Below are 26,844 nucleotides of genomic sequence, written 5' to 3'. Positions count from 1 at the left end.
ATAAGTGTCCGCATATCTCCACCAACAGTTCCCCGTGTACAACAGCAAGTATATAGAAATAAAATGAACAAACCCTTTTATTTTTTAAAACTCCGATTAAAGCTAACCATAGATGCGTGGGTATGACCAACACTTAGCTACGATTAATGCAGCTTAAATGGCTGAAGAGGATAACAAGGAAGATATATGCAAATGAAGCAGCATAGCAATAGTGTAGTGGACAGAGCATTTGCCTTACGAGCAGGCATTCCCAGTTCAAGTCCCACTGTAGCACAGTCCATATTCCACGGCAAAGCATGTTATGACCAATATTTTTGCTGCATAACCCATTAAATAACGTATATGTATGAACTGGAGTACTGCAGTAAATGCGCATGTGAGGTGTCAGTGTTATAATGAATAAAGCACTAGTAAGCAGGTATAAGTACCAATAAGCAGTAGTAAGCATATATAAGCACTAGTAAGTGGGTTTAAGCTTGTTTGCCCGGGGGTAAACAATGCACACACATTTAATCAATTTTGAAGCTACCTCTCTGTAAGCATATGTAACCAGAGGTTAGCATTGCTTACCCTCACGCAAACCCACGCAAACCCGCTTACAAATGCTCAAAAGTGCCTTAATCACTCTGTATCCAATGGCCCTTGTTCTGCCCATCAACAAAATAAACAGCCTTGCAGGTCTTGAACCCAGGACCCTATACACTATAGACACAGTAGTTAACTACCAAGCCATCACAGAAGTACAGAAGAATGAGGTATCAGCAGACAAGTCTTCACTATAGTAAAATCAAACTGAACCTGTGAAAGAAATCAGTATACAGACATATGTTTCATAACCCACTACATAACATAAATATGTGAACTGGAGTACAGCAGTAAGCCCAGAAGTCAGGTGTAATTATAACAGAGTGTTGAAGTCCCCAATAAAACACAAGGACTCCATACAGTGTACGTACACATGAATCATGGATACCAGGCATATATATATAAGATGTAATGAATAATAAATCAATGCCAAAAAGGAAATATAATAGTCAAATGTAAGCAATGCTAAACATTGCACAGGCCAGCTTAGGAGGTGTAAGCAATGTGTAGGCCATCTAACTCAATGTGCCCAGTGTTATATCTCTTTAAGCAATGCCAACCATAGGCAAGCAGGTTTGCCCATAGCTTAGCCTTTTCAAAACTGGCAAATCACAAAAAAAGTGTGGGAAATCGGCCCTACTTAAACCCAAGAGGAGGGAATACATCTCATAACTGGTTGTAGCTTCCCTTGCAGGCACTATGTCAGGAAGGGGAGAGGGTGTGTGCTTTCAGGCACAGCACTGGTGCATCCAGGAGTCCAGAGTCATTGCAGGACTCCTTGTCAAAGACCATGAACAGAGACTGCTGCAGGGCCAGTACCAGGGCTCCCAATATAAGGTGGATGCCTGGGACCGTCTTGCCCGTGACCTCACCAGTGCCACTGGCATACCCCAAACTGGTGAGCAGGCCAGGCATCACTATGCCAACCTGAAGTGGTGTAAGGGGGACCTCTTGGATCAGTGGATCCAAGAGGCTAGAATGGCAGGGAATGTTCCAGCTGTGTCTAAGTATCAGTCCACTACCTGTTTAATAATTGCCAACTCATGTATATTTATTTATTTAACATTTGTTGACCGTGAAAGTCCGACTAGGTTCCACAGATCCTGTTTTCAGCGGAGGCCCAGGGAGAAATCATGGATAGGTATGGCTAAATATTCCTCTTATGTCCTCCACAGCTGCAATTGAGCAGTCCATGAATCAGGAGGCTCATGGCAGTTGCCTGGAGAGGTTGTGACATGAGGCAAGTCAGTAATAGGAAATAAATCTAAAAGTATTAGTAAATTAATTGCTTGTATAAAACCTGCATTGTTTAAGGCAATTACTGCATACACCGAAGAATATGGCAGGAAAAGACTCATATAGTATGTAGGTAAATAAAAGCAGAATCGCCTGATAATAAAGGTCTAACTACTGGACTGCATGAGTATACTCTGGTATCATATGGTTATGTAGATTTGCATTAACGTAATAGTACTGTTGTAATAAGCACTGTTACCCACACTGTGCACCATAAATAGAATTTGTAGGAATGCTTGTATATGACTGGTGTAAACCCCAGAGGCCATTTAGTACAACTGAGAAACACACAGACAGAAAACAGAGAAAAGGCAGACAACAAAACCCGAATAGCACATGCAGCTCAGATGTGAACTGTTTTTTTAGCACACACAGCCATGGTTCGAATCCTGCCAGTGGTAGTAGTCTGCATACAGAATCATACCCCACAACTGTAAAAATATGTTCAGAATGTCTAGTAAAGTGGCCCATATCTGTTGTCTGTCAACCTGTCCCCCTGGGAAATCAGTGGGATGATCCCAGACGCATAGGCAGCAAACAGGAACTACAACTGATTAACACACATTTATGAGAACAAAGCTGGCACACTAGCAACTCCACAAAACCTTATGAGACTAAGAAGCCACTTATGTCCCATTTACACCCCCATCTTGTCAAGCAGTGGCCAGAGTGTGTACAGTAACAGAGTGAGATGTATGTGCGTAATAGTAATGTGGAATCTGGTACTGTGTGTGGCAACAATCAGGTAGTGCTAACAAACATTTCTCCCACAGGTCTGTCAGATACCAACACTGTGCCCAGAAATACAAGAATGATACCCTGTACTGCTACTGTTTACATTGGTATTGTATGGCATTGTGAGTGATGCAGTTGCTCTGACTAATGAGGTATTACGCGTCACTGTCGCTCACACTGTCCTACAAAATATAACTGTCTAGGAAATCTGTATAAGAGTATTGTAATACAAGGTCAGAATGCAAAAGCACAGGAGAATTATAGAACAGAAAGCAGACTGGAGATATACAGGAATATCTAAATAGCACACACAACTAAGTTGTAGCAGACACAGCCATGTTCTGAATCCTGGGAGTGGAAGTAGGCTGCATACAGAATCATATGTCACAACTGTACAGATGAGACCAGAATGTCCAGTATATGGGCCCATATCTGCTGCATGTCCTCCTGTCCCCCTGGTAAGTCTGTGTGTTGATCCCAGATGTTTAGCCAGCAAACAGGGAATACAAATGATTGTCCAACATCTATGTGAACAAACCTGTCACTGCAGCAACTCCTGAAACTGTTAGGAGAGTAATAAGCGAAGTATGTCCTATCTATACCCCATGTTGTCAAGCTGTAACCAGAGTGTGTACAGTCACAGAGAGAGATGTATGTGCATAATACTAATGTGTAATCTGAAACGTAGTGTGGCAACATTCAGGTAGTGCTAACAAACATTGCTCCCACAGGTACATTGGATAGGAACACTGTGCTGAGAAATAAAATCTATTATACCCTGTACTGGTACTGTTTACTCTGGTATTGTAGGGAATTGTGAGTGTTGCAGTTTCTCTGGATTATAAAGTATCACTGATCACTGTCACCCACACTGTGCTACATAATATAACTGTGTAGGAAAGCATGTATATGTGTGTGTCAAGTCACTAAAGGTTGGAGAGGGCAATATTCTAGATATGTCCCGGTACAGCTGCATGTGGTCAACACATGGCCAGAGTCTGTGCAGAAAGAGTTGGATAGCCATGTGCACAACATCAATCCAGAATCTGGGAGTATGTGTAGAAACAGTTAGTTAGTGTTAACATACATTCCCTTCACAGGTATACCAGTTAAGAGGTGTATACTGCAGGTAAAACCAGTTCATGTATAACAATGACGACAGCCATATCACTGTCCAAACTAAGGCTATAGGGTAGTGTACTAAGACTTGTAAGGTACAGATAACAGTACTGACTAGGAAAGTAATGTGGACTACAGGGATATACTACTTGTTAGTTGACATCTTTCTCTCCCCCCCACCATATCTCCAACAATAAACAACATACCCACCCCAACCGGTATGTAATGACTCCAATGTTCTGATAATGGTCTATCGTTTGATAAATATTTTAATTGTTCCAATGCATGTGCCATATTGAATTATTCCAACATTGGTGGTATGGTGCCATCAATGTACCTGCATGCTGTTCTTAATGCCACTGTGGTCCCATATATGCATGTGTTCTGTTTGCTAAGCAACTGTTCTGTATCTGGTGTCTGGGTTAATGGGAATATCTATGCATGCTGTTATACCTAACCCTGGAATGTGTTGACTATTACTAACCCACATATAATGATAAACTCTAAACACTACAGCACATTTGGGAAGCCCGGTCCCAGCGGATCCACCTGTCCCACCCCTGCTGGCCATGGCACCAGGCACCAGCATGTCAGGGGCCCAACCCGGGGCCTCCCTGTCCATTGGTCCTTCACCACCTTCCGGTGGAACTGCCTCAGGGGATGGGGCTCGCCCCCCCTGGGAGCAGGCGCTGACAGGAACCTGTCACCCGTCTCCAGGTCTGGGTCGTGGTGCATAGTGAGCTCAACCAGCAGCTTGGTGATATGCTATGCCAGCTCGAGGGCCATGTGTCATGACTAGAGAGTTAGGCTGGCCCTGCGACACAGCCTCCAGCACAGTCACCTTCGGGGCTGTGAAGGTGCAGTAGTGACTGCCCATGGGTGGGGAACTCAGTCACACTGTTTCCACTAGGGGGCTCGTGGGCTTCTGATTTCCCAACACCCCTCCCCATCAAGGTGCCTACCCCCACATGTGTCACATACCACCCCTGTATGCTTCTTCTTTGTCTTGTCTGTTAACCTACCCAACCTACCTTCCCAAATATACCTACTATCCCTCCCCAACATCCCACTCTCACCTGAAAAAAAGGGCAATCTGTTCCCCCCCAAAAATCTCACCCCAATCATAGCTGACCATTTAGCACATGTGTTCACTGGACACATGTAATCTGGTCTAATCGGCATCAGAACTTATTATTGTTGTCCTCAGCCCCTCCCAGGGGTTTGAGTGTCCAAATCTACCTCCAAATTCAGTGTATATGCACAGCTGTTGCTCTAGAAGAAATGGGCAGCTATGGACCTTCCCCACACTGTTCCTGCACAGACTAGCTATGTTCCCTACTTTCTTTTTCTTTGTGCCCCTTTTTCACCACTTTCCTATAAACCCTTTTTTCTTTTCTTTTAAAGAAATTAGCATGGGGGTAAGCGGGAGTAACTTTTAAGCAGCAGTAAGTGGGTTTTAAGCCTGTTTGCGTGGGAGTAAGTAATGCCTACACTGGTTAAGCAATCTAGAAGCTAACTGAGTCTAAGAAACTGTAACTGGAAGTTAGCAGTGCTTACCTCCACGCAAACCTGCGTAAACCTGCTTACAACTGCTTAAAAGTGCCTTAATCACTCTGTATCCAATGGCCCTTGTTCTTCCCAGCAACAAATAAACAGCCTTTGCAAGGCTCAAACCCAGGGCCCTGCACACCATAGCCAAAGTTATTTACCACTAAGCCATGTAAGATATACATAACCCTGATGTTTTCACAAACATATCATCCAGCCCAATCATTCAACACTACAGGGAATGTATTCCAACATCTAGATGTATGCGTGTGTATATATATTAATATTTAAACAGATACATATGTAGATATATATATATATATATATATATATATAGAAATTGGTCTAGGACAGTCTACCAAAAGACAGTTTCACCGAAATTGAAACAGGCTGTCACAGTTTCGCGAAAGCACTTTTTAACGAAAAAAGTGCTTTCGCGAAACTTTCGTAAAAGTACAGGGAATCAGGGGGAAGTGGTAGTGGGTGAGGTCGGACTTCAATGGGGATAAGGGAATATTCCCTTTTCCCTACTGTAGTGCGATCTTGGAGTGAGAATATAAAAGTAGGGGGGTGGGGGGTGCAGGGGGGTGAAGCCCCCCTGCATAAACATGATGTGTGGTGTGTGTGTGTGTGTGTGTGTGTGTGTGTGTGTGTGTGTGTGTTTTTTTGCTTTTGTGTATGTGTGTGTATGTTTTACCTTCCATTTACCAAAACTGTTTTTTCGGTGAAAGCAGTTTCGGTAAACGGTGTTCGGTAGAGTTGGATTCGGTTGGATTCGGACAGTTGGTCTTTCGATCAACTGTCCTAGATCCATAGAAATATATACATATATATATATATATATATATATATATATATATATATATACATACAAATGCATACATCTATAGATATATATGTCTACATCTATATGTCTAAATAAATACAGCAAGTTATATATATGTAAGCAGATATATATATATATATATATATATATATATATATATATATATATATATATATATATATATATATATATATATATATAGATATATATATATATATATATATATATATATATATATATATATACATATACATATAGGTATATAGGGACATAATTATATATATATATATGTAAGCAGATATATATATCAATATAGGTATATACAGACATACATCTGTAGATAACAATGGGAACATAACAAAAACATATATGTCTACATGCACTGTTAATGGGGTTGAGAGGCCGCAATCAACATGCATCTTGTACGAATAGGTATAACCCCCCCCCACAGCCAAACACGTTTGCCCTGCAATACACTACCAACTGTTGCAGATCCCACAACCAGGCCCTGACACGACCTGAGCACAAGATGTTTACAGTACTCCATCCCACCTGTATGATGTCAGGCTGGTATTAGTAACATATCATGCAGTACAGTCTGGCTCCCATAGGGAATGCACAATGTGGAAGCTATCAACATCCCTAGGATACATATACACAGACACATATATGCAGATACAGATACACACACACACACATATATATATATATATATATATATATACACACACACACACACACACACACACACACACACGCAAACATATATATATAGATATACACATACACACGCAGATATATATATATATATATATATATAGTAAGATACATATGTAGAAGGTGCACACAATATGGAACAGCCACTATGCCTATAGTTACCACCTTACCAAGTGGACACTGTATGAGCCACCCATACAAATGACAATCATCGCCTGCAACATATACCCACAGAGAGGTCAAAGGATATAACTGCGCACAGGTTTGCATAAATAGGGAAGCTTTATTTGTGTAGTATTAAAGTTGTATATGCCATGTCACATAGATGTTTAGACACTGACATCCATATAAACAGAGAAATGCAACTGTGAAACAGTTATACAAATGCAGTAGTCCGGAAAGGTTTACAAATGTTGCTATCCAGGCCGAGGCCTTCAAGTAGTACAATAGTAAAGACAGACTGGGCCACAGTATACCAAACAATTAACAGTAAGTAATGCAGCTGTATAGTTCAGCAGCCACTATCTACACTCTGTACACTATCTCTAGGAGATAAAGAAGTCAGTTGACACAATGGGATGTAACTGTTACATAACAAGGCATAACTGGCACCACCACAAGCACACTGACAGACAGAACAGCCTGTATGGCAGGAAGCGGTAGGCCTGCATTTACCCAAGGTGGATTGTATGGTAATGTACATTCAGACACCTTAAGACAGCGTAGACCTGGTTTGTGTGGGTGGTCACATCTGCTTTTAGCATGTGCGCCATTGGCTACTTACAGACATCCTAAGGACATCATAGGACAGTACCACTGCTAGCACATAATGCTCCTGGGGACTACAGCAGAGATATTGGCCAATATATGTGAACAGTCTGACACACTCTGGACAGTCCAGAGGTATACACTGAACCCCTTAGTGCAAGACATGTGGACCAAGCCTGCAATGTGGATGTTAACAGCCATGTAGATGGGTATAACACGTGACTACTGATACACATTTGCCTCCATAGGTTATGCATTCACACAACTCTGTCTGTCCTGACACATGATAACCGCTGGTACAGAGGTGCCATGGCCACATACTAGCCACTAGATATTGACATACATCTGTACAGCATCCCACTGCTCTGTCTGACACACATGAATGTTATGGTGGCCCAGCAGCTGTACATCTGGCAAGTATCTGGACATGACATCTCACTGGGTAAGTACACTAAGCTACAAGAAAAAAGCAAGTTAGCTTCTTTAAACTTCACAAAGGCCAATTTATTGTACGCGCGTTTGTCGAGGCAAATGCCCCAACTTCATCAGACAACTCAACAGCCATAAAAACCTCCATTTTATACTCACATTCAACATAATTAAACAATTAAACAGTTAAATCCTTGACTGAACCATTAAACAAGCAAGTTGGTCACAAGTACCCGAAACTGCACTGATAAACCAAAAAAAGGTACAATCCAGATAGCCAGTCCCAGATGATTGTTTATTCCGCAAATCCACGAACCAACACTGATAAATCACACTGCAAACCAATCCAGATAGCCAGTCCCAGATGATTGTTTATTCCGCAAATCCACGAACCAACACTGATAAATCACACTGCAAGATTTGCAGTGTGATTTATCAGTGTTGGTTCGTGGATTTGCGGAATAAACAATCATCTGGGACTGGCTATCTGGATTGTACCTTTTCTTGATTGCACCATTAGTTAAAACTACTTAATATTTAAAATGCCCTTGCTTCCTGACTTACAATTTATTGCAATGCCTTAGAAGCTATGGCAACAGTATAAAAAACTTGTTTTTACATGTTATTAAAAACCCCTAATAAATATAAAATCATAAAATACTATTACAAAAACTTTTTGTTTGTATTTATATTCAATCTAAATATTGAAAATTCAGAAAAATCAGACAAAATGATAGGCACCTCTAAAGTACCCTAACTATCTTTCATTATATAAATACCGTATAAATCCATGACTTGCATAAATAATTAAATATCTAAAAAATGTATGTAAAAAATGTAAGTTAGATACAATAAACGTCAGTTTGTATATAAATATAACCTATACTAATCTAATGAACTTAATAACGAAAGTATTAGATTAAAAACATATTCTTTAAGTTAACATTTTATCTAGAAAGTGCTTTTAACTTCAATATACATTTTATAGAAGCATATTCATTCAGCCCAGGGGGTGTATGTGCTGATGTCCGAATTTGCCACATAAGTTCACATTCCTCTAATCTTAATTCCCATGGTCCCCCTCTTAGATTAAGTTCAACTTTCTGAATTACTGTAAAGGCAAACTTATGTGTTGGATTCTCGGCTATGTGCTTAGCCAGGGCTTTTGTCAGAATTCCCTTTTGAATATTACATTGGTGCTCATAAATTCTTTGCTTCAGCTTTCTTTCTGTTTTACCTATATAAAATGATGGGCAAAATTCACATAATACCACATAGGCTACTCCCTGGGAATCGCAAGTATACTTTCCTCTTATTACATAGTCTATCTCTAATGGTATACTGCTTTCCTAATTTTTATGTACTTGCACTACTGACAGTGTCCACATTTACCCATACCATTTCTAAATGTATGCTCGTGGCTCTGTCTTTCTAATAAGCTTTTCAAATTTGGGCCTCTTCTATATGTGAAATGTGGTCGTGACTCCAACACTTTATTAATTCTGTTATCTTCCAAGATTATAGTCTAATTCTTCAGTATGATGTCCTTAATGTAACTAATGTCTAAGGAATAAATAATCAATAGACTAGCTGTTACATTACTAACTGGATGAGTACCCATGTGTTCTGTTTCAACAGGATTTTGTATATCATCACCCCTATAGTTATCTTGGTAGCCATTCTGTACTATGGGTCTAAAATGGCCGGAAGTTCTTTTAAAGTGAGTCTTGGTTTTGTCTGGGATAGCACGATCCATGCATTCTTGTAGGTGCCCATAGAGTGCATTAGTAAAGGATTTTGCAGCTTGGACAGCGTTATCCTTTAGCATGGGGGTTTGAAACTTCCCACCTCGGTCTTAAGTAATGTGAAGTTTGCTTTTGAAAAGTTTTTCACGGTGGTTTCTTTGACCGGGGGTGGTGGTGGAATGTGGATATCGAGAGAGATTAGTTTATGGTCAGATCTAACGAGCAAGGGGTTGACCTCCGGTGTGGAATACCGGTCGCCCATGTTGGTGATGACCAGGTCCAATATGTTGTCACCTCTGGTGGGGGTGTTGACTAGTTGATCCAGGGCATTTGAGTTTATAAATTCTAGGAAATGTTGGGCAAGGGAGTTTGTACTTGAGTAGTTCTCCCAGTTAATGTTTGGGTAATTGCAATCACCCAATATCAGGCTGTTTGGTAGGACCTTTATGTTTCCCAATGTTTCCAGGAATGCAGAGTGGGGGTCCTGGAACATGGTGGGTGATCTGTAGCAACCTATAATTTGAATAGCAGTTTTTCCCATTGTCAGTTGCACATGGATGAGCTCTGAAGCATCGTGCTGTGCTGCACAGTCTGTAGTCAGGTCAGGCACATCACCCTCCTGTGTGTTGCCCTGTTTTCCCAGTGTATGTTGTTTGAGGTAGATCCCCAATCCATCTGAGATGCTGTTTGCCAAACAATGGATCGAGTTTCTGCTCAGAGTGAACGTAAAGGCCCAACGCCAACATGATGTTCCTAGATACTGGAGTGTATTTCCATGCAATTGGCTATGGGAATGTTACTGCAGCTGTTCCACATGCAATCAGCTAGAGGAGGGCTGCAATTCATACAGAGGCCATCAGCTGATCATGAGCAACACTTAAAATACACATGCTGCTGCCTAAGCACAGCAGGTGTAAGTCTCCACATCCATCAGAGAGGGAGTGAAAGAGGCAGACAGTGGCAAAGAATAGTCAGGGAGGGGTGGGAGAGTAAAAAATAAGCATGCTTGTGTCAAACACCTACCAGTACAGGGTATCAACCCCCTGACGACTATGTAGTGCTATCATATGTCTATGCAGTTATTGGATGTGCCACATCCTCTCACCTATTTCACATCTGTTATCCCTGTACAATGGACATTGTGATATATACTAGGGTCAACATATAAGAGATTTGCAAAACCCGCTCCCCATTGACTCCATTTGTTACACACTCACAACCACCTCCACACAGGATATGAATTACAAACACAGATACACACTGAAACACGCACACACACACAGACACATACACACACACACACACACACACACACACACACACACACACACACACACACACACACACACACACACACACACACGCACACATACACACGCACACAGACACACACACACACACACACACACACACACACACACACACACACAAACAACTGTCATGTCGGGGATTAGAAGTCCTACCTAACTAGTTTATTAAACTACAGCACTACACAGTTATAGGATGCGCCACAGAGATTACTGGAGTACTCTTTCCCCAAAGGTGTAATTCACAGTGAATGACATCAGCAGGATTGCCAAAGTAGGGTATTTGAAGTGTAGTGAGTGTGACTAGCCTAAAATGCATTGCTCCCTACACAGACATAGAAACACACACAAAACATCCACAACTGCCATGTGTGGGGATAGAACCCCTACCAGAGTTCTATATCACACTACAGCATGAAGCAGTTAAAGAAAGCACCATGGGGATAACTGGAGTACTTCTTCCCCAAAGGTGTATTTCACAGTGAATGACATCAGCAGGATTGCAAAAGTAAGGCATCTGAAGTGTAGTGAGTGTGACTAGCCTAAAATGCATTGCTCCCTACACAGACAAAGACAGACAGACAGACAGACACACACACACACACACACACACACACACACACACACACACACACACACACACACACAATGTTGCCAAGTCTGGGATTAGAACTTCTACCTATTTTATCACACTACAGCAGTACGCAGTTATAGGACACACCACAGAGATTACTGGGCTACAACCTTCCCAAAGGTGTATTTCAAGGTGGATGACATCAGCAGCCTTGCCAAAGTACGGCATTTGAATTGCAGGGAGTGTGACTAGCCTAAAAAGGCATTGCTTTTTACATAGAGACAGACAAGCACACACACACAGTTGCCAAGTCTGGGATTAGAACTCCTACCTAACTATTTTATCACACTACAGCAGTAAGCACTTATAGGACACGCCATTGAGATTACTGGGTTACAACCTTCCCAAAGGTGTATTTCAAGGTGGATGACATCAGCAGCCTTGCCAAAGTAGGGCATTTTAATTGTAGGGAAAGTAACTAGCCTAAAAAGCATTGCTCTCTACACAGAGAAAGACACACACACACACAAAACAGTTGCCAAGTTGGGGATTAGAACTCCTATCTAACTATTTTATCACACTACAACAGTATGCAGTTATAGGACGTACCATGGAGATTACTTGGCTACAACCTTCCCAAAGGTGTATTTCAGGGTGGATGACATCAGTAGCCTTGCCAAAGTGGGGCATTTGAACTGTAGGGAGTGTGACTAGCCTAAAAACATTGCTCTCTACACAGACAGAGACAGACACACACACAGTTGCCATGTCTGGGATTAGAACTCCTACCTATTTTATCACACTACAGCAGTACGCAGTTATAGGACGTGCCACGGAGATTACTGGGCTACAACCTTCCCAAAGCTGTATTTCACAGTGGATGACCTCAGCAGGCTTGTCATAGTAGGGCTATGGGGAGGCCAGTGTGTGTGCATGGGCCATAACGCATTCATCTAGGGGTTGACACACCACATGTGGGCACACACAGGGCCATATTCCACAGGTATGTGTATACAGCTGCTAGATGACTACTTCCTTGTACAGTCATGCTGCACAGCTAGCACTTGCACCATATAGTCGGTACTGCTGACAGATACTGTTGGTTAGTATCTACAGTGAGTGACATCTTAACCTCATGTGGTTGTAGACATTTGGCTGTGTGCTGGGTGGGACAGGCCTGGATGGCTCCTTGTCACAGTCACTCTCTTCCACACATCTATGTATGTCTACTTTTGGGGTATTATAGTGTATTGTCCTTGGATATATGTCTGTATTCCTACCCACTGTGTGTGCAAAGCATGAGTGGTGCATACTGAGGAGTGTCTGCAATAACATCTGCAACTGCCAGATATGGCTGGTCCACTGTTGTTTGCAGACATGGGCTTCATGTGTGTGTGTGAGCATGCCCAGTATGCCCTTCTGCACTGCATGTGTGGATCGATTCCAGGTAGTTTGTACTCCAGTGCAGACCTTTGTGTTGTACACCTACATGTAGCAAACTGTTTCTGCAGGGTATCAGTCGATAAGTTGGCAATATGGGGACAAAGTGTGCAGGGGATAGTGTGTACTGTAGGTGACTGTGTCTGTGCTGCTTCGGCTACATGGTACTGCTGTTAGCAGAGATATTCAGACATGTGTACTGTTATACACTGTGATGTTTTCTGTCCTCATGCACTATAAATGCTCACAGTGATGCCTTGGGGACAAGGGTGACTGCAGCTGTATGCAGTATTGTGGGCAGATGCCTACATATTCATGGTAGGCTATGCCATCCTGGAGGGGGTGCTGCAGAGACTTGTTGTGGGTCTGCATATCTGGTTCAGCACCTTGGTACAGTGCTGGCAGGAGATCCCATACATGTACATCCAGCAACATGACAGTATATCCTTATATTGGTATGGCAATACCTCACAGCTGTACAGATTCGCACAGGTTACCCAGAGGCAGGGGCCATGAGTCAAGACATTGACCCTATTGTGGTGTATGGGCAGGTATGTAGGCACCCATTTATGTGTTTACAGCCAGGGATAGTGTGTGCACACAGCTTTGTGTCAGACCTTGCACATTCCATGCTGGCCGTGCTTCCATCCCCCCTCAGTTATTCTCGCCTCTTCCTTACATTATGCATACATTCTCTGATACTTTCCCTATGGTTATCACCCCATCACAGCTGTGTGTTGGTGTTGGTCGACAGTTCATGCAGTGGGACATGGTGGACATGTCAGTGTGGTTTGTCCACATGGCCCTGCATATGGCGTATGTGGAGTGTATTGCATTGTTAATTGGGTGTCCATGACATAACATGCATTGGCAGTATGTGTGAAACACAGGCCCTTGGCAGAGGCCTGTGGGCCATTGGCTGTTGATGCGAGCCAGATGTGGCAGGCCATTGCATTCTGTCTGTTCTACAGTCTCAGACTGCCATACAGTATATTCCCCTGGGGTGACAGGGTAGGTGTGCTAGGTGTTCATGTTAATACCTTCTATCAGTTATGCTTGGTGGTGTGAATGCTGGCAGGGTGCTACCTACAACTGGCGACACACCTGCATGGGACAACTACACTGCATGCTGCATTCTTTCGCTATTGCCATATACAGCTGGGGTCATATTGTGCCCATTCCCCACAGCAGGGGTACACCCAGGGAGGTACCTGTGGGTGGTGTTTGCGTGAGCTGGGTGCATGTGTGCTATGGACACTACTTGTATTTGACACACAGATATGCATTGGGCATTCCAGTTATGCTTGCATGTGCAGGTGCATCAGCTGTTTCCCACTACATCAGTCCTACCTCCTTTGTGATCTGTGAGTGTTTGGGCAGACAACACCGGTATCCCCTAATACAGGGCCAGATAATGTAATGCATACCTGTTTGTACTATTCCAAGGGTGTGCCCATTTCACAGTGACACAATATATAGTGTATGTCTGGGGTACTTTCCTTTCCCCTGTGTACTGCTTGTATATCTAGCCCAAAAGCCACACCATGTCAGTCTTTCAGATGGTGACACATATTACCACCATACATTTGCAATGGCTTACTACTAGCTTGTGTTATACTGGTGGATATTGTGTTTGGCACTGCAGTTGTCAGGATTTGTCCCTGTCATCAGCATTAGTGGACAATGGTCACCAGGTCTTACCTCAACATGCATACATACTGAACACTCTCACACAATATGAAACACACACCAACCTAACACCCACATACCTACATATTGTGCAGATGCTACAATCTATCCTGCTACCTTGGCCACCTCTGAGCATGTGTGCTCCACTGGTATTATACCTACACATACATGTCCCTACATTTCTACATAGTGTTGTGGGGGGCACACCTGACTGTTATGACATGTGTACATTGGATTGGGGGGCCACACTAGACCATTACTACATACATACATAGGGTTGGGGGGAGCACACCTGCCTGTTTCTACATTCCTACACAGAATTGGGGGGGGGGCATACCTGACTATTTCTACATTTCTGCACAGGATTGGGGGGGCACACCAGACCTTTACTACATGAATAGGTAGGGTTGGTGGGAGCACACCTGACTGTTTCTACATTTCTACACAGGATGGGGGGGCACACCTGACTATTTCTATATTTCTTCACAGGATTGGGGGGGCATTCCTGACTGTTTCTACATTTCTACACAGGACTGGGGGGGCACACCTGACTGTTACTACATTTCTACACAGGATTGGGGAGGCACACCTGACTGTTACTACATTTCTATACAGGTGTGGGGGGGCACACCTGACTATTATTGCATTTCTATGTAGGATGGGGGGGCACACCTGACACTTGCAAGCATTTGCTATGACTGTACTGGTATGCCAGCTACTCCATTTCATTCTGTATTTTAACCTATCATGTTGACTAGAGGCATATCAGTGTACTACAGGTCTTAGCTTTGATTGACCTACATATTAATTTCTGACTTTCTACCCTTCAGTACTAACATCCTACTGCCTGACCTGCTGTAGTCTGTCTGTGTAGGCCTGGGGGGGGGGGGAGTTACCCATAGGCATCATTCAGAGGCCATAGCACAGCCTTTGTTTGTGTTTGTCTACACCTGTCCTGTTAGCTGTGATTGTTGTTGGGTATGTGAACTTCCCTGACTGGCATTGTGAGTCACTTAACTTGTGGGTGTCCCAGTATTGACTGTGGTGCTGCAGGGCTGCCTATGTTGGATGCACATACTACACTCCCTACACATGGTTGAGCACAGGTAGTGTCATGTTTGGCATCCCTTTTTCTGTATGTGAGAATCAGAGAAAGGTGTTATTCCCTGGGTCCCTCCTGTGTCCGTGTATGTGCTATGCATTGCCTCTTTGCCAAGGCCAGGGCATACTGAGCACAACTCCTTCTGCCTATTGGGGCAGGCTCAGGTTGTTCCTCCTCCGAGTCACTCTGTGTCTGTGCAGGACTTGGCAATGGTGGGGGGCTGTGTGGTCCTGCCCCATGATGTTCCTGCTGCAGCTGTTTCCACAGGATCATATTGTGTAGCATGGCACATACAATGTTAATTTGGGTACACGTAACTGGTGAGTACTGCAAGGCTCCACTGGATGTGTCCAGGCACCGGAACCGTGACTTGAGCATCCCAAACACACACTCTATTATAATCCTGGTATGTGCGTGTGCCTCATTATGGAGTTCTTGTTCGGGTGTGTGTGCATTTCTGATGGGTGTCATCAGCCATGGCTCCAATGCGTATCCAGCATCCCCCACTAGGTGACTGTAAGGGATGTCCCCATTGGCAAATCTCTGGTACAGCTGCTTCAGATGCCAGATGTGGGAATTGTGATAGCTTCCAAGGCAGCCAGCACACACATTCATTATTATGTCCTGGGCATCGCACATGACCTGGCAGTTGATGGAGGGGAAGCCCTTGCGGTTGATGTAGACCCTACCCCGCTCACCGGGTGGGACTTTGATGCATATATGCGTGCAGTCTATAGCACCCACTACCTCAGGGTATTCTGCTACTTGGTGGAACAGTTGCATATTGCTGGCCAGCGCCTCACGTGTGTTGGGGAAATATATATGCTGACCAGCATGTGCTGACATGGCATCCAGGAACTGGTGGAGTACCCTGGATGCTGATGCCTGTGAGGTCCCCATCATATCCCCAGTTGGCTTTGGAAGGTACCTGTAGCTAGTATTGTTAGGCTTAGACATATCTTGGTATCCACTGGGATGGGTTCCCCTCTGTTAGTTCTGTGTGTCAGGCGTGGCCAGTACAGCTCAACAATTTGCTGTAGGAGGTCCCTGTCCACCCTATAGTGCTCCACTATCTCTAGCTCATGTAGCACCTGGTAGGTTACCTTCAGTCTGTACACTCTTCTCTGTCTCCTTACTGTGGGTTGGTCGGCAGCATTCACATCCTCACCACCTTCAGCCTCTTACACAAGTTGTTGTATGATAGCTATTGCAGCCCCTATCATTTTGTTGTTTTGTCTGTTAAAACTTCCCTGCTTGTATACACCGGTGGTGTAGAGTATGGGAAAAACCAGAGTGGAAGGTGTTTGCATAGTTTATAGTAGTGTTCTGGGCTGGGCTGGTCTGCTGCCTGTGTAATTGGCTGATTCTGATACATTTCATCTGCCAGCTATGCTAGTTCTGCTTGATTAACTTCCTACTACTACTTTCCATTGCCTTCCTGTTTAAGCCCAGGGGCGCACTGCACAAACACAGTGCTCAAATGTGCACCGAGTTGCTATTTCTTGGTTTACTTTTTTTTTTTTTAAAACCCGGTGCACGGCGCGCAGCTGCTTAGGCAATGTAAAGAGTGCTAGGCAGACTCAGACACACCCCTTTGCTTAGCTGTGCTTAGCTAGGAGCAAACCTCAGCCACAGGGCTCAAATCCACTTACAGTATGCCTGACAACCCCCCTATGATGTTAGCTAACTCCTAGGCTTGCACCAAGCTACTCCTGCTCATACACTGTTGGGAACTGACTAGCATGATGGGGAAAACTGGGATTCATTATCATTCCCCTCATTTGCATAGGATTGCCTGCTAATGCATGGTTACATGTCTCACACTGAACCTCCCCCCTTAGCAACCACTACTCACTGGCCATGTTGTCTTCTGCCTGCCATTGACTTTAATGGCAGAATAGTGATTATAGTTAGAATGCTTATTTTAGGTTTATTTTCTTATTTGCCCCCCCCCCCCGATCCCATTTGCATGCCGTTGCCCTATGCTTAAACTGCCGAGATCGGCTAAAAAAATAAAAGTTGATTTTTTTATTTTTTAAGCTGGCATTATATTTGGCCATTGGCATGCTTCTTGACTGATATGCACCCTTTATTTGGAGCTGTCACGGCTCCATTTTGGAATTTGCAGAAATGTACTCGGTTACTAACCGAGTACATTTCTGCAGATTACACTAGTCCTGCATGGCCGGTTTCCAGCTTCCTTTATCACAAATTTACCTCATTTGCATGGATTTCTCCTGCAAATGGGGTAATTTGCATACAGAGGCTGAGTCCATGCAGGACTAGTGCAGGAGCGCTTGTGTGCGCCCCTGCAGGCTATTCCTGGATCGCACGGCAGACATATTGCCTGCTAGAGTTCCTGCACTAATCCCGCACATTGTGCAAGGCTTGCAGAATCCAGGGGATAGTCTTCAATCATGTTGGCATCATACATTAAGCCAAAGGGAAATTTAAAAACTCTCAAGCCTTGTGGTATAACTTTTAAATGGATGCATTGTTTCAAATACACAATTACCATTTGCACACTTTTGTATTTAAAAAGTCTCTTTTCAAAGAAAAAAATCATGTCCTTGAGTGAACCAAAGTCTTGAACATTCCCTGCTACATAATTTGTGTGACCAGAACCAGCCATATCTTGAAAGTTAAATGCTTTAGAAGCTAAAGCACCCAATTTACCACGGACATCACTTCTAAGGCTAGAAGCCATATTACAGCCCTCCGCCCTTTGCATGGATGAAAAATTATTAAACCTCATTTCTGAGGAAAAAGGCATATCAGTACCTTTAGCTGCCTTCAGAGACCTACACTGACACCAAAAACATCCTCGCTGATAGAATTCAAGTCTGAGCCATGGTAAACAGCTCCATTGTTGCCTCTGTGAGTCAGAAATCCACCATGATGAACGTCAGCTTCCACAATTACATCACAGCACTCTCTAGAGTCACCAGCAGGCTGCACACCCTGCCTAAATAGATTTTGGTTACCGGAGCAGCCAGGAGAATGAGTGGAAGACACAGGTACCCTGCAACCAGCAGAAACATCCAAATTAGTCTCTTTGGGGGATCAATAATTTGATAAGTCTAGTTAAGTCCCACTTGAGAACTGCAACTTCTTCCTTAAGCTTTTGAAACACTGTTTCTGACCCTGCAGTGTTACCCGATAGTGCATCAAAGTTGTCCAATGAGTCCATGTTAGCTAATACCACCAAAAAAAGATGATAAAAATCAAAATATCTGGTGCAGTGCGAATAACAAGACCAGGAACCAAATGGAAAATGCATCAAACAAGCCTGTAAACGAACTCTGTTTATCGCAGTAAAAAACACACAAAGATTAAGCGCTTTCATCTTTGACATAGAAGACTTCATCAGAATAAAGCACACTAATTCAATAACCATTTTTATACCAGTACATGTTACATAAAAGATAAAATTGAGCCAATGGTATTGTCAAAAAAGTCACATGTCATATACAGGCTTGTTTGGTGCGTTTTTCATTTGGGTCCTGGTCTTCTGTTATTTGCACTGCACCAGATATTTGGATTTTATCATCAAATTTGAATGTTTGTCTTTTCAGCTTTTCCTGGTTAAGGGTCGCCACAGTGGAACGCTGGTCCACTAATGATTGGCAGTAGATTTTTTTTATGGTGCCAAGTTGCCACCCGACACCCAACCTTCAGCGAAGGCATGCCATTCACGCATATCTTTCAGAGGCCACACGACCGCAGGGAGGACATGCAGACACCACACTGAAGGCACTCCAGCTGCGAATCGAACAGGAGAACCTCTTACTGTGAGGCAACAATGCTACCGCTGTACCACCGCAGCTTCTGTCATCAAATTTGAATAAGACCTACTAAAACAAAAGGATAAAATACATTTCTTTAACTATATCAGAGCTTCTAAAGTTAAAATTGAAGTCCACCTGTGTTTTATGATAATCAAAGGTCTCTTATCCCTACCATGTTCTTAATTTCTTTGCTGATGAGCAAAAAGTACATTTTAGAACATTATGGTTTGCCTGAGGGTGCAGTGATATGTGTTCCAAACAAGTACATCAGTCACTTCAAGGAGGAAACAGCAATACACCTTTTAAACATTGTATATATTTTTATTTTGTTTACATTCTGTTTATTGGGGTAGAGCATTGATTACAGTTTGACAAAATGCAGGCTCAGCCCAGGTTAAACAAAATATGTACAACATCCAGTGAGCACAGCAACAATCACCAATTCAAACTACGTATAATGTGCACAGAAGCAATCAGTGCAAAATAAGGGTAATGTCATTTAAGATAAGAATAAATAGGAACAGTGAAATGAATGTAAGAAATTGAGCATGTCCATGCAAGTCCTGCTGCAGCTGCTGTAGGGAAGCAGTTACCACTGATGACAATACATACATACATATTTACATAGGATCATAGGCGGTTACTAGACTATTGGCCCTGAGGCCCTTATAAACCTAGTCAACAATTTAGTCCATGTTTAGACAAGTCAGTATCCAATGCCCCTGTCCAGCAGGGACACGAGTGGAATCCCAGGGGTGTATTTTCTGTTTCCCTTCCAGTTATCCAGGTTGCACTTAAAAAGAGGTAAAGAGGTACTTTGCTTGACATGGAGAGGGAGTCTATTCCACAGATGGGGGAGTCTCTTGGACACAAATCTGTCCCACCAAGTCCTGTTGATGTCACAGACCAGGTTGAGGCCGTGCGTGTGAGTTACTCGAGTGGAGCTTGACTTGTGGATATGCAGCAGTACCATAAATGTGGGCTCCATGATCACCTTGTATGCCAGACAGAGGTCACCTCTGAGGAGTCTGTATGAAACTGAATAGAGGGATAGGACTTCTAGCCTATATGTGTATGGTAGATGTTTGAGGCCCTGAATTCTCCTGGTGAGGAGCCTCTGTGGTTTCTCCAGTTGCTGCATGTGCTTTGGGAGGTACATGCAGAAAGGGGCATTCTACTCAATAATGGGCCTTATAAGGGAAGAATACAGGGATGTTATGACCTCCTTGTCCCTGGATGAGATAACCACACTTATGAGGTAGGCCATGTAAAAGGATTTCCATACAATGGAAGCAACATCAGGGTCAAAAGTCTGGTTTCTATCAACCTGGGTGCCCAAATCCCTCACGACTAATTGCATGCTTAGGACGTTTCAGTAGAAAATGTTTGAACTGAGGGTGAAACTCACAGTAGTTGGCCATATCAGTGAGATGGGGTGGGAGTGATTGCCATTCTTTAGGAGTCTGCACAGAGAAATTGTGGTATGATATATGTAGTCTGTTGATGCTGCTTGTGCTCTGGACAAGCTTTTCAGATTATAGGCTAGCACAGAGGTAATGAGTTGCATCATAAGTGAAAGGGGCCTTCTAATAATTTACAAGGATGAGAGCCAAGAAGAAGACTTGTTCTAAATGGAACTGGTAGCAATTGGCTTTTGAGAGTGTGGGGCAGGGTGTCCATGGCATGGAGAGTTTTCAATAAAGCAGCATATTTTTTATTGTATAAGGTTTGTTGAGTCATATTTTTGCTGAAGTTGGAGGCAAATAAAGGTAAACTATGTTCAAGTTGGGCAAGTAGAATGCCTTACCAGTTGAGGTCCTGGCAGAGGAAGAAAGAAATTGGGAGAGTTTTTTTGTCCCAGAAAAGTGGGTAGTTGACAGAGTTTTTTCTTTTTATATGTTCTTGAATCTTAAGTGTTTGGTCAAGTCATAAGGCTAGGTACCAAAAGGATGCAGTTGTTTTGATAAGACTGTTGCATTTATCTTTAATCTGTAGCTGACAGTGGTTCTACCAAATCTTTTATTTGTTCCAAATAGCATGAATTTCCATTTCTTTGGGTTGAACAGCAGCATTTTGGAAGTAAGCTATTTGTTAACTTATCAGGTCAGTTTGGAATTGACCTTTGACATTGTAGAGTATATGGCTTGATCTGTATGTGACCAAGTCAACACAATACAACATGGTTTGCAAATGGGGAGATCAAATGGCAACTTATTTATAAAAGTTGAGAAAAAACATGGGACTAGAATAGATTCCTATGGAACACTGCAGTGAGTTATGGCATAAAGAGAGAGAGAAGTTCCAATTTTTATTGCGAAGGATCTGTTACTGAGGAAGTCTTTGAAGCACTGATTTGTTTGTTGTCTTATGCCAATGTCTATAAGATGGGTTAGCTCAATGGAGTTGTAAACCATTGATGATGGCAAATGTTAGGTTTTCTCTATCCATGTTGGCTAAGATATGGTTGGTAAGGATCCAGAGTGCTGTCATGGTGTTCCATTCTTACCATTTTGTTTACTGGAGAGCAAGTGGTATTTCTGGAAGTATTTGGTTAGTTGGCTACAGATAAGTTTTTCAAAAAATTTTTCAAAATCTAGGGAGTATTAAGATTGGCTGATAGTGACTAGTGGAGGTGGCTTTTGTTCCTTTGGCAATGGTCTGATAATGGCTGATTTCCAGATTGCAGGCATGGTGTTTGTTGTGAGACATTGTTATAGATTTGAGCTAGCAGAATGACTATGTAGTCTCTGCAGTGATAAAGCAGCCAAGGAGAAAGTTTCCCACAGTCAGTGGATGACTCGTGAGATTTCCACAAATAGTATAGTGATTTGTTTTGATGTAAATCTGCAGAAGAAAAAGGCTGGTAGATATTCTGGGTGGCTAGGTGTAAATGCATGGAGGGATGGAGGGAGGCTGAGGGTGCTGATGACGTGGAAAGTAGATTAGTAAATTTCTTGAGAAATTCTGATGGTGAAATGATGCCATTTTGGCATATTATGTAACCTTTTCTGGAAGCTTCTTTGGGGGAAGTGGGGCTCTACTTGCAATTTTATTTATTTCTTCCCACAATCTTTTATGAGACTGCAGGAGAGAGGTTTGTTTGGAGATCAGGTATGTAGATTTCTCCCTACAGATTTCCTGTTTGGTGATATTCCGAGGTGGCGAATGGTTGCTTTCCCAGAATTGCCAGGCTTCACTGTAAAGCTGCATTAGTGCTTTAATCTCTTAATTGAGACATTTAGATAGTGTTCTGAACAGTCTGGCAATTGTAGGGAAATTGATGTTTCTAAGGGAGTGCAGGAGTTCTGAGAGATCTATTTCAGCTAAATTACCATCAGTAACAAGTATGAGTGACTAGTCTGTGATGGAGAGGTACACCTGTAGTTTGGTGATATTTTTAGCTGATTTCTGTCTGAATGAAATCTGCTTTGAGGAGTATTTCCTTTTCACATTTTGGATGTAGAAAGATAATGAGCAATGGTCACATTAGGTAAGGGGAGTGGAGATGGAAAACATGTTAACTGGCTGCACAATGATTTTAGAGTCTAAAAGAGAATGGCTGCTAGTTTTATAGTTTGGTCTAGTTGATTCCTGTACAGTATGTGTAGTTTCATGTCAGCTAAGAACTCAGAAATGTCTTGGGATCTGGGTCCTAGAAAGTTAAGACTGAAGTCTGCAAGGATGGTAATGTATTTGTTGGGTGGGATGATTACAAGAATATTATATAGTCAGTGTTCGAAGTGTGGGTGAAGTAGCAGGTGGTGGAAGGTAAGCAATGGCTATGTATGGGTGGTATGAGGGTTTGGATGGAAGCTTGGTGAGTAACCAGCTTGGTTCAAGGCGCTGGTTTTGATGAATATAGATAGGTTGGGTGTAGATTAGTAAAGCAGAATTACACCTCCCTACTCTTTTTCCACCAAGGCAGGCATAAATGTATAGTTACATTGTGGGAAACAATAGTGGACATAGTGGTGGTTATTTCTGAGTCAGGATTCTGTGATGGCTAACATGTCTAAAGAGCTGGTGGAGAGGAAGGCACTGATTTGATGTAATTTGTTTCTACTGCTTTTGGCTTTAAATGGGGCAAATGTTACTGTATTTAGGGTTGAGTCAAGTGGAGGTTGAGAACTGTTCATGGCAGGGTTATCTTGGGTTTTCAACACTGTTATCTTGGTTATTAAGGCAGAAAAGTTTATGATATTGGTGTTTTGAGAGCTTTGAGTAGGAGTAATTCGATGAGTGTTTTTGCTGATAGATACAAGAGAGTTGGACTAGTGACTGTTAGATGAATTAAGTTCATGGATGTTGAGCTATATTTTTTATGGAGAGGTTGTGGTTGTGGTGTAGTAGTGTCCAGTGTATGTTTGCAGGTATTGGTAAAGCAAAGACTGTGAAGTGACAGATTTGTTATTTATGGCAGTGTATTTGTGTATGGCTCTTTAAGAGGGACGAATTACTGAGAGATTTGCAGATATGGAAGTGAGCGTTTAAATTGAAGAGATCAGGGAGTGGTAGGGAAATTGTGGTTGGGAGGGGTGGAAAGCAGTCAAAGTTGTCACACCAGTGTGAACAAATCAGTCTACACATGCACAGTCAGGGTTATGTGGATACAACTGTCTGGAGAACATAAGTGATTACAATTGCTTCCCCTTTTCACTTTACTGGGGTGCTTTTGTTCTGCCAAGTATACAGATGAGTGGAACAGCAACACCAAATATCAGAAGGCCCTCTGCTTCTGCTTATACATCTGCCCATACCTGCAGGAAAAAAATAATCTCTCTAAATGTCAACAATGGCAACTTGGAGGTACATACACACATATTATCCATATTACCTCCTGTGAGTTTAGTTTAAGATGGGTTATTATTAATTCTTCTGAGTAAAGTTTGGGGGATTTTTTGTGGTGTATTGCTATTTGTAAGGTGTTAAAGAACATGACAGATAGCCCTCCAGCACATTTAGCATTCAGTTATTTCTTATTATGTTACATCCTGGTGAAGGTATTTCTTCATCTTTGGTGGAAGATTTTAACCATGTTTCAGTGAATACATTTATGCAAGATTTGTGGGTTTGAATCTCAGTGTGAAGTTCACTAATTTTATTGCAGATGCTGTGTGTATTTGTATTATATATTTTAAGGCTCAAGTGAGCTGCTTTGGTAGGGGTTGTTTGTTTTGTTCTAGAGAGACATTGGATACACTAGTTGGGTAACTATTTGGATATGTTTTGTGGGTTGAGTTTGGATGGATGGGGTTTTGACTGCTATTAGTGGTGGAAGGCCCTGGGTTTTGGTGTACCTCACCACATATTGTAAGTATTTGGTACACTACAGGTGTTTGCTTGAAGCTAACAAATACATGCTTTCTGATTATAGCTTGAGGTTTACTATAGCTGTCCGGTTGTTTTAGCAGAATGTGTGTACATGATTTTTTTTAAAGTAAATCAGAGGAGGTGGACAGAGAGGAGCAGATCTGGTGGCTATAGATGTCAAGTGTAGTTGTGTGTTTAGAATAGTATGGTTTGCAGGGAGTGGAAAGTTTAGTGACAGCTGATAAGCTATTAGGTTTTATAGCAAAACTAATGTGAAGAGTATGGCAAAGAGATAATGTTAGCAAATTATATTCATAGTCCATAGGCTTGAGGTTTTGGTTTGGAAAAAATATAGGAGTTTTTTATTTTCTAGTGAGATGAGGACAGCTGGAGTGCAGGGAGTGCCTTCTGTGTGGAGTCTGCATGTCCTCCCCGTGGTTGGGTGGGCGTTCAAAAGACATGCATAAATGGCGTGCCTTCCTTGAAGGTTGAAGGTCCAGCTGGCACCTCAGCGTTCATCAAAATCTACTGCCAATCATTCGCAGACTGGAGTTCCGCTGTGGCGACCCCTAACCGGGAAAAGCCGAAAGGCAAACAACAACAACATAGTGAAGGGTTGTGTTGAACTTGATTAGAATTAGATATGTACATTGAAATGCAATGTTTATGGTGGGCGTAGTGATGTGAAAGTGATTGGTCAAGACGTATGCAAGTGTGGGAGGGTTGAATGAGATGGTACTTTGAACACAAGGAACTGGGAGTAGCTGATTGGGGAATGGAGAACTAGTTGTGTATAGAGGAAATGGTGTTGGGATGTGAGAGGGAAGGGGAAACAAAGCACTGCTGAGCATAGTGGGGGAGTGAGGACTGAACTTACCCTTGGGCAGCAATAAACTATTAAAAAGCAGTACTACTTGATAAATATTAGCAGTATGATATCTTGGCAATAGTCAATGTTTTTACTGAAAGAATGAGTGTTATTTGATCCTAGTGTGTATTGCAAAATATTGACTTACTTCTCTTTAAGTGTTTAGTTCCTCAAAGCAGAAGGTTCATTTCAAAAGTGTAAAATGTACAATTTAATGGTATCCAAGCAAGTTAAGCAACATGACTCTGGGAGGTGGAAGAAAACAGAGTACTTAGAAAATCCAGGTAGACATGGGAAGGACATACAAACTTCACTCAAACAGCAATCTGAGTTTCAGATTTAATCCTGGACCTGAGAAACAGTATTCCTAAACGGTGTACCACTGTTTCATTCATACATGATCTCAGCCCCTGTGCATTTGGGATAGAAGGTACAGAGCAACCTGTTAGAAGTACTTTTTAATACATTGAATTTGTTTGTCTGAAAGTAAGTGATCTCAGAAATAGTGTATACTAAAAAAGTGGAAGTGGAAGAAATCTGCATGCTTAAGGGTGAAGTCAGTTTATAAAAGACAGGGCTCAGAAATCGGACTATTGCATAAAACTATACTGTTATGCTGACTGTTGCAGCAGCTTGATTTTGGTCAACTAGGGAGCCTTATTATCATTCAAAACATAGGTAACAGTAGTTTAAAACTAATACCAGATATTAGCAATGGCTGTTACAGAATTTACAAGACAATGTCTGCAGCATCCACTTCCACACTGGATGTTTATTTCCTTAGCCTAATGCAAAATACTTACATTTTATATTTGAAGACAGGAATTGGTCCAAGTAAACAAAAGCACAAAGCTCCACCAGCAGAGCAAGCTGTCATCATCCACCAGCCAAAATTCTTAACAAAAAAGGAAAATGGTTAGTTGATCTGCATGTTATTAGTACCAACATAAAAATATTTCTTTTACAAGAATTATTTCAGAAAGTCAAAAAGGGGTCAA

The 26,844-nt window shown here is 42.3% G+C and overlaps 1 protein-coding gene across 1 annotated transcript in view; it reads right to left on the bottom strand.

The window, feature by feature from the left end:
- The window catches only part of LOC122798319 (MFS-type transporter SLC18B1-like), a 600,458-nt gene that overhangs the window by 472,521 nt on the left and 101,093 nt on the right, over window positions 1–26,844 (bottom strand). The window contains exon 3 of the mRNA XM_044067153.1: window positions 26,650–26,741. Within this exon, the coding sequence (XP_043923088.1) occupies window positions 26,650–26,726 (77 nt within the window). The 5' untranslated portion in view covers window positions 26,727–26,741. The remainder of the gene's footprint in view (window positions 1–26,649; window positions 26,742–26,844) is intronic.

This window comes from Protopterus annectens, chromosome 3.part1 (assembly GCF_019279795.1).
Source record: "Protopterus annectens isolate FY-2018-M chromosome 3.part1, PAN1.0, whole genome shotgun sequence".
NCBI classification, from domain to species: domain Eukaryota; kingdom Metazoa; phylum Chordata; order Ceratodontiformes; family Protopteridae; genus Protopterus; species Protopterus annectens.
This window is presented reverse-complemented; position numbering and strand designations above follow the sequence as displayed.